The 10,192-nt window shown below is 31.8% G+C and overlaps 1 protein-coding gene across 1 annotated transcript; it reads right to left on the bottom strand.

Moving 5' to 3' along the window:
• Nucleotides 1–355: 355 nt before the first annotated feature.
• On the bottom strand, nt 356–1,201 carry LOC130827354 (uncharacterized). Its single transcript, XM_057693046.1, has 2 exons — nt 1,108–1,201; nt 356–1,062 (listed from the first exon to the last, which is right to left on the bottom strand). Exons 1-2 carry the CDS (start codon nt 1,199–1,201, stop codon nt 356–358), a joined length of 801 nt encoding a protein of 266 aa, XP_057549029.1.
• Nucleotides 1,202–10,192: the final 8,991 nt, after the last annotated feature.

The raw sequence follows: 10,192 nt of genomic DNA, 5'->3' as shown, positions 1-10,192 counted from the left end.
CCTTGATGTGTGCCGCATGCTCCCTCATGTATCTCCCTTAAGATGTAGTTTCCCTCAGTAGGTGTTACACACTTGAGGCGGGGGTTAGTGTAAGATTTTTGTATAGAGCCCCATTATACCATTCAAACCATTTTTCCTTTATAGCAATAATCGGCCCCAATTCTGGATCCTCCGGTAGTTTTCCATCTCTAAGGAGCTCAATGTATGGATCCATCCACGAATCAGTCCGATTTACCCCTCTAACAAAGGCGTTTATGCTTAGGTAGGGTAAAACTTCCCAAACTACATTTCTTGGTTTATTGCTGATGGCTGAGCTAGCCAATCTTGAAGGGCATCGGCCTAGGCATTCTCTGATCTAGGTATGTGAAGGAGGACCACGAATGAAATTTGACCGTTGCTTAATCGTTGCAAGGTACATTTTCATGCTATCATCCTTCGCTTCATATTCCCCTTTTACTTGCTGGGCTATCATTTGTGAATCCATGTGCGCGACAACTTTTTTAGCTCCGGAAGCGAGACATATTCCTAACCCTAGTAGCAGAGCTTCATATTCGGCCTCGTTGTTAGTGGCAGAGAAACTAAATCGTACCGAATGCTTTAGCCTCGCCCCATCGGGGGAGACTATTAGTAACCCTGCTCCAGATGAAAAGCGAGTGGAAGACCCGTCGACATATAATTTCCATGCCTTTTCCAGGGGAATCTCTTCCATCGACCCGGTCATTTCTGCAAGGAAGTCCGCAAGAGCTTGTGCCTTGATAGTCGTTCTTGGTTTGAACTCAATTCCATAATTGGCCAACTGATTAGCCCAGTCCGCCACATGGGCAAACTGAATTGACTGGCTTAATTCTCTTCCAAAAATCATTTTCGGCCCATCAATAGTTTGCTTATCTACCACGGTCATAGCGTTCAGAATATGAACACTATCCTTGATTGACCGATTGCTGGGGTAGTATTCCGAATACCCTTCGAACATCATGTGAATTATTCCTTCTGTTGCCTCGGACTGTTGCTTATTCCCATCAGAGTGCCTCAGATTCTTGTGGTGACTATCATCCCGGTGACCTCAGGGCCGACTGTTATCCCTTTTTAGATTTGTATCCAACTTGCCTTCATCGGCCAGTTTATCCAATAAGTTCTTTAGTTCACGGCATTGAGACAAAATGTGATCGTGCTCCTTATGATATTCACACCATAAATCCATGTTCCTTCTGTTTTGTGAGACACCCTCGGAGGGGTCGGCAATTTGTCTCTCATTAAGTAGAATATGTCCTTTTGGCTTCTATTAAATCGAGATTCTCAGCTTTCCCTAGCCTTATATGTGGGGTAGGCTTGCGCTTGTCTTCTGCCATCTTCTCGAGGGGGTCCCATCGGGGAGCGAAACCTCTCCCTCCATAGGAGTCCAAGTTACGCTGATTAAGCGTTCTCTCTTGCGACCTAACTGCCTCATCCTTCTTCTTTTTCAAATCCAAGGGAGTACAAATGTCTGAGGCCCTGATGAATCTCTGAACTACATCCATGACTTTAGCATAAGTAGATATGTCAGGTTCCAAGATCTTCCACTTCCACTTTGGAGCTCTGACGCCATTTATTAAAGCAAGGACCATGGCGGCGTCAGTAGCTCCGAGTAGCAATAAAACCTCTTCATGGAATCTTTGGATGTATGACGTAACAGACTCGCCTTCCTTTTGCACCATCTCCTTAGGAATTCGGTTAGGATTTGAGGCAGAAGAGTCCTGTGGACGGCGACTTCCCAACGTCATCTTTTGAGCCCTTTGTCCGTCGGCATATTCTTCAGGATGAGGGGATTCTTGACTTTCTACGATATCTTCTATCCAAAAGTCTTGACCGTGATGTTGATTCTGCTGGTTAAAGGTCGGAACCGGTTCTGCCTGCCGACGGGTAGAATGTCGAACATTCTACTGTGGAGGGGTGTAGAAGATTCGGTAGAGTTCGAACTGCCTGCTGCAATGATTCTTGGAATCGAGCCGTAATAGACGTGGCAAAAGCGTCCAGGTCATGCTGGGTAACGAAGTTCGGCGGCGAGGTAGGATTTTGAGTCGGCTCCTGACCAGATTCGTATTGGCAGAGAGATGTTCGAACTGTCACGTATTAGCTCGAGTGTTGCGTTTGGAGTTCATGGCTTTTTGCTCTGACTTGGAGGAGAAGTGTTATCCCGTCCCCACAGACGACGCCAAATGTTTCTACAAAGAAACTGGTCAACTTGATTCGAGAAAGGAAGGAACTATTTACAAAAAGGATTCTACTATTGAAGAGTCCGAATACTTGAATCGGGTTTGGCTACTAATTAGCAAAACGAACAATTACTTATTGAGGGGCTATTTTCCGGAAAGCCCCTCCGACGCTCAAGTCAGTAGTTGGAAATGTGAAACAACAAATAAATGTGAGTAGTTGAGAGAAAGAGATTTTTGGTAGAGAAAAACTTACCTTAAATGGTAATAAATGAGGGTATTTATAGGGTAATAAATGACCTGATATTGTTGTTCCAGGGATGTTTTGGTAATTTCACCCTTGAGTTTGGCCCTTTGAGGCCTTGACTGGCTATTATAAAAACTAGGCTTGTTGACCTGACCCGTTTAGTTGGGAGCCTTTGACCCCATAACAATAATTATAAAACTGACAAAGAGAGTATTATTTTTTAACTTTAATAGCATATATTATATGTAATTTCATATGAATAAGACGTACCCAACATTTAGTATTTTACTTCGTTTAATCTAATTAATACTGTTCATGTTAAGAATTTAAATTTAATTGGATCAATTCATAATATTAAAACATTTATTAAACTTTGATGTGATTGAGATACTTCATCGCACTAATTATTGAAATTCAAAAAATATCGAAGATATAAATAGGAGTAGTGGATATTCTAATCATTGATGTGAAATAAATACTAAATAGATTAATACAAAAGTATCTAGAAAATTCTGTATAACACTCATGTAATGTAAGTACCTCAACCCTAGTCATTAGAAGTTGAGGTCGCATAAAACTTTATTAGGTGCAAATAGTAAAATAAGATAGCTTTTATCCAACATTTAAAATTAGGATCTCATACAAATTAATAATATGAATTATGGGAAAGAGATCATACATTTCATGCGTGAATCCCAAGCAATATACTAAAGCCCGTTTGACAATCGATATTAAATGGTAAGAATAAAAATTAAAAGTTAGTGTAATTTTGGTGAGAATATCTTTTGATAAATTTAATAGTCATGCGTATTCATCTTTAATAATCTCATTTTTTCACAAAATACATTACAATAGATTACCAATTGATCATATAGTATTAGATGGTAATGAAAGATTCTGAACAAAAACACTTATGTATGATCAAACTTTCATTATCATGAGAATGATATGATAAATATCATGAAAGTTTACACTATTCATTCTTATTACCAAAAATTAATACCTTTATTAACCAAATACACAGTAGGAGTCTCATATATCTATTAATCTTTTATATCTAATACTAAAACAGAGACCTTCTAAGGACACATGTCATTTTCTCATGAATTTAGTTACCGCCTAATAAGTAGAGTGCCGAATATGCTATTACCTCAAATAGCCTTTAATACTAGATTATCTACTATAATAATCCTTACATTTAAGGCATTAATTACTGTAACATTATTGACATTCTATATATCATTAAACTAATTCTCACATTTTGTGAAAATCATTGCTGCTTGTGGTGAAAGATTACTTCTATCTTTTTCTAATAAAATTTTTCTGTCTTTCTTCTATTTTCGTATCTAAAAATTAAGTTTTTTTATTCTTAATTATCTCTCTCTGTAGAGTTTTTTGGTTTAATTAATTCGAACGAAAGAGAGAAGTAAAGCATGTAACCAATCTCATGAATGGGTCATATCTCTTGCATTAGTACATTTTTATCTCTTTCATTTTCTTAAATTTTTTTATTTATCGATTTTTGATATCGTATTTTCTTCTATGCATGTGAATAATTTATTTAGAAATTTAAATTTTAATTGCTTTTTATTATTATTATTTTGATTGATCAAACATGGATCTCTTTCTTTTTCTAATTCAGCAAATTTGTTCAAATTGATTACAAGAAGTCAAGAAGGGAGACACTATTAGTTACGGGAGATATGAGATATCTAATAAGTCTTAAAAAATTTAGAACCCTTTTTTATTTAATTTGGAGTCTTTTTGATATATTTTTAAATCCTATATTCTTTTTCTAATTTATTTTAGGGTTTATGAGTGTGCTCTTTTAATATAGAGTTTAATTTTTTGAAATTTTCTATAGAACATCTGGTGGACTTATCTAATACTCCCTCCTATTCACCTTAGGTGTCCCATTTACTTTTGAGACACTATTCATTTATCACTCTTAAATTGCATTTTATTATTAATCTATAAGTTAAAACATAGTCATGTGGGATCTTATTTGATTCGTTTTAATGTAAAGATTATTAATATCAACTTTTTATAATTTTTAATTATACATAACTCGACATATTACGAATTAAATAAGTGCATTGGATAGAGTGCATAAAGTAAATGGGACACTTAAGATGAATAGGAGGGAGTATCAGTATTGGTTGCAGTGAGGAAAAACATAGAATTGATATAGTTGTGTTATATTTTCTAAATGCTACTTTCACTATCATTAGAATGCATTTCTTATTATTATTGAAACTTCAAAGTTTTCGTACTGCTACTCCCACTGTCATTATTTATTTAATTGCACCATATAAAATATTTTTATTTTCTTACAAATTGGTATAATTGCGTTACATTAGTAATAGTTTTTCTATTTTGTGAATTTTCAAATAAGTGGATAATAATAAGATAGGAAGACTAGGTGAAACCTGAGAATAAACTTAATTAGATTAATATAGGTTAGTCATATCCCAAATAGAACTTGGAGCAAAAGTTAGGTGATACCATAGATATATGCGGCAAAAGAATTTAGCTACAAAAAGACAATATATTTCAAATAAATTTTTTTTACAATATATACTCTTAATACAAACTTTTGTGTTTTTAACACAAGTTTTGTGAAAGTAACTAGGGCTAACCTTGAGATTTGAGAGGCTTGGTGTAAAATATTTGTTATGGGCCCCTAATTACTAAAAATACTGCTATATGCCCCTAATTATTAAATATTAAAAGCATCGTTTTTTTAACTTTTTATGGGCCCGGGGCACAGACCCCTTATGCCTCCTTTTAAGACCGACACTTGATGCAGATGTATTGATATAAAAGGAGTGCCTTTGTTTATTATAATTTTCTTATATTAAATATTTTGGAAAATTGATTGTTGTAGCAAATTCTTAAAACTTTTACCATCATTTTATTAAATTTATACATATATTGTATAATAAATATATTATTGTCTTATTTACATCGAATAATAATATATACATGTAAGGAAATATAAAGTATCACATATGTTACATTCTTTACAAATATTAAATATCACTTCTTCTAATAAAAATCTTAAATTAATGCATTTTTTTTAAGGGGAATTTTTTTTCAATGCAAGTTAATTAACAATGAATGAAGGAGATTTTAGACACTAAATTTCAAGCAACAACACCAAATATATTTAATTGATATTTTTGTATGGGTTTTATATTAAGTTTAAATTTTATTAGCTGTTAATTAAATAATTAAATTTAAATTATGATTATGAAATTCTAGGATTTGATTTATCGGAGGTTTTGATTGATGTATATTTCTTTTATTACTGATGGTTTATTTAACTGGTAAAATTAATTTCTTTATTCAAATTGAGGTGAAATAAGTCGTGCTTAGAGATGGGCGTCATCTAATACATATTAATGCATAATCGATCATATGTAGTTGTTTTATGGGTCAAAAGTTGGCAAAAACTAAAGATTTTAATATGTGATGATTATAATAATATTTATACTTTAACATACAATTTATACAAAAAAAATGGTTCAATATTTATAGTTGATAAAAGTTCTTATAAATATATCCATTTTACCATGTTTATATACGTTTAACTTTATTTTCTGTCGTAATGTATATGATGGTATACAAACCTATATTTAAAACAGCATACCAATATTAATTTTTTTATCTTATTCATCTCTTTTTATATTTTTTATTTATTTATGTAAAAGTATTAAATAATCCGTGCTTATCACGGGCAATGACCTAGTTACTTTTCTAATTAGTCCACCAATAGGGACAAAAACATTTATGTATGCTTTTTTATAATTGAACTCTTTTTTATATAAATGATGAAATTAAACCCTTTTAATTCTTACTTTCTAATCTAATTTGACCAACGACCTACTAATTATTCTCTAGCAAGCTATCAGAAATTACTAAACTCATATATTTTTACCTCTATAATTATTTTTCTATTTATATAAAATAATAATTATCAAATTATATTAAAGGACACCATACTTAAAACTCGACCCAATACTCATATTATAATTACGTCAATGCTAGACATTAGAAGTTAAAACCTAAATGATTTTGTTTTTATTGTGTTTTTTTCACTCCTTTAAATTAAATATACGAAAAGGGATAAAACTCTTACTTTGACGTTTAAGTGTATTAAATTTAAATGGATAATAAACAGTAATAAGAATTAGTGAAACCAATCATCCATTATTATGTTATTAACTACAGATTTTTAGCAGTAGAAAGCTGTCGGCAGCATCCTAGAAGCGTAGTCTTAGTAGCTTTCTATTTTAGTTTCTATTCAAGGAATGCAGGATGAACGTGTACAATATATAATACCCAAAAGATCGTCATTTATGATTATTTAAATACTTCATCCGTTTTAAAATACTCATATCTGATTTCAACATAGAAATATTATATGAGAAAATATTATTATCAGTAAAAAATACAATGGGAAATAATCGCATAATGATATTTTTTTCAAAAAACAGACGTCGCAATTATCCTTATGGGATAATTGTATCGAAAATTCAATGGAAATAAGTACTTATTTGCCTATTTTCAAACACATAGACCGAAAATAATATTTAACGTCGTTTTATTACCCATAAAGCATAATGATCTTGTTTCAAAAATCAAAAGTCGCGATCAATTAACCTTATGGGATAACTCTTTCGAAAATCCGGTCAACACAAATACTTATTTGCCTATCCAAAAAAGATATTTAATATCGTTTTTATCTAACATAACGATATTTTTTTCAAAAAAGGACGTCATTATTATTCTTATGGGATAACAACTTCGAAAAAATATTGTTAGGATGGGTAAAAATATTACCGAAAAATAGCAAATAAATATTTGTTCGATCAAATTACCCCAGATTTTCATTCTCATAACCACCATTTATTACCATGTATTAAAGAGGGAGTAGTTTCAAGAGACATGTCCATTCCTACTGGTAGCATAGTTCTACTTTAGCTTAATTTAACAAACTTTTTAGGTGACCAAGTAAGACACTACCAAGAACACGATAAAAAGAAGAAAAGTAGTGCTGGGTCTTATTATTCAGGAGCTGTCCTTCATTTGTTACACGTGACATAAACTGACAATTTAACTAATGTGCCTATTGTGGCCCACCCTAAGTAAATGAGATCTTTTATTTATCAAACTCATTGCTAAAAATGATTAGAATACATTAACAAACAAAGTTAAGTTAATTAACTATTAATTAATAACCTTTTCTTCTATTTAAATGTTCCATTTGATTTTGACACATTTGCCAATGCACGTTGTTAATCTTAAATATCTCTAATTGTATTTGAGTAAAATTATAAAAAGTTGACATTAATAAAATTTACAATAAGATAAATCATACAAGATCTCACTTGTTTGACTATGATTTAACTTATAGATTAAAAACAAAACACATAATAAAAGTAATTGATGAATAGTGTTGAAAAACCAAATGGGATATTTATGGGGAATAGGAGGGAGTGTAATATTGTAACATAAGAACTACTTTCTCTAATTTTTAACAGTCGCTACATTTCTGCTTTTTCCATTATCTAATGCACAATTCTAAGCTTTAATATCTTTGATATAAAACTAAATGACCCAAATTTTATATAGCGGACATATAGAGATTGTTCGAAGTTGAAAGAGCCAAACAGAATCAAATTAAATGACCCTTAATCACTGAGTTTAAAATTATTTGATACAAAACTAAATTCAAATTGGCAAGTTCCTTAGATTTTTCTAATACTTCATTTGTTCCAATTTACTTGCAACACTTACTATTTATTGATGTTTCATATTACTTGCAACATTACTTCTTTTGGAAAAGATAATCTATGTAATTCTCTATTTTACTCATACTTTATTCTTACCCCATAAATCATTATCAATTATACATCATCATTTTAATTACTTAATTTACCCACTACCAACTAATTACTTTTAATTACACAAAGTTTTTTTTTTCCAACCTTTTAATGCAATTCAGATCAAATTTTAAATTCCCAAGCACTTAATTGAATTAATAGCACAAACCTTCCAACTACTCTTCATTTAATGTTCTAGAACCCTTAAATATTTTTTGACCCTAGATTCTTCATTCAATCTTCACCTCAACCATTCATTTCCATGTTCCTCTTATAAATCCTAAACTAACCCGATTGTTTCTTATTTTCACATGAACAAATGACTCAAATATCCCCCTCAATATCAACTCTCCCTCATCACCTGATTTCGTGTTCATGTCTCTATCAACCCTAGATTTCGTGATCTTATTTTAGCATCTCAACAACTGATTTCGATTATCCCTCACTATCAACGAACATGCATTTGATTTTTGTTTATATTTCAGCATCTGATTTCGGTATTTTTTGGGTGTATTTTGGCTTTTGATTTCATTTTCTTCCATTGATATTGGGTCATCTTCATCGTTCCTGGGAAAAAATATAGTGAAATTATCTTTTTCTGATTTCGTGTTTGTAGGGGTTACAAAGGACACTGATTTCGTGGTTTGTTGTTCATATTTTGACTTTTGATTTCGTGTTTTTTGGGTTTTTCTTGGCTTCTAATTTCGTGTTCTTTTGGGTTTATTTTGGCTTCTTATTTCGTGTTCTTTTGGGTTTATTTTGGCTTCTGATTGCATATTCTTTTGGGTTTATTTGGGCTTCTGATTTTGTGGTGTTTAATCTTAGATCATCTTCATCTTCATCTTAAAATGGAAGCTTTGAACAATGAAGAAAATTGTTGTGGTAGCTTTTCTGATTCTTATCTTTGATTTCTTGAAAACATTAAGCATGACAATGTTTTTGGTTCATGATCAATATTATATAAACTATGAAGATTTTATGGTTCTTGACTCCCCAGACTTATTATGGTCATCTGAGGATGATGAGGTGATAAAGAAATCACCTAAATTTGAGCCAGTTATGCCAAAAATTGTGGGATTTGAAGACCCTTAAATATCAGATAAAAGGATACGCCCAAAATGAGCATTCGCGGTTGTGAAAAATAAGCATTTATATCCCTGTCTTTTCATTTAATTGATGTTGTTTGTTTGTTGGGTAAATGTTTGATGATGACCAATTATGATCTGATTATGTTCATTTGTGTTGGATTAAGTGTTTGATCTTGTTGGGTAAATGTTTGATGATGATTTATTATGATCTGATTATGTTCATTTATGTTGGATTAATTGTTTGATCTTATTGGGTACCTGTTCGATGATGATCTGTTATGATTTGATTATGTTAATTTCTGTTGGATTAAATGTTGGTGTTGTCAGGTAAATGCATGATGATAAACATGTTATGATCTGATTTTGTTAAATTGTATTGGATTAAATGCTTGATATTGTTGGATTAATGCTTGATGATGATCAGTAAATTCCCAGTGATGATGGGGGGTTAAAACTGATGAAATTAGTGCATTATTCAGTAACCATGTTCATTGCCACCTTGGGCTTGACTACAATTTAGGCTGATACATAAGCAATATCTTTGTCACATGCCATTTCAGTTACTATGATTTAATAAGATTGCCACTTCAATAACTACCTTTGTTTTGTTTTAGTTGCACTATAACAAGATTATCGGTTTTTTCATTTTCAAATGGCAATGTTAGTAATTTGTTCAATAATGGTAAACCCTAGATATGTATTATGTCATTGCCATTTGTGGTTACTCGAGAAGAGGCTGAACTTGTTACTTATGTGCTGAACTCTTCTTTTTGACTGAAC

This window comes from Amaranthus tricolor, chromosome 11 (genome assembly GCF_026212465.1).
Source record: "Amaranthus tricolor cultivar Red isolate AtriRed21 chromosome 11, ASM2621246v1, whole genome shotgun sequence".
In the NCBI taxonomy this organism is placed as follows: domain Eukaryota; kingdom Viridiplantae; phylum Streptophyta; class Magnoliopsida; order Caryophyllales; family Amaranthaceae; genus Amaranthus; species Amaranthus tricolor.
Note: the sequence above shows the minus strand (reverse complement) of the source record. Positions and strands in the feature narration are given on the sequence as shown.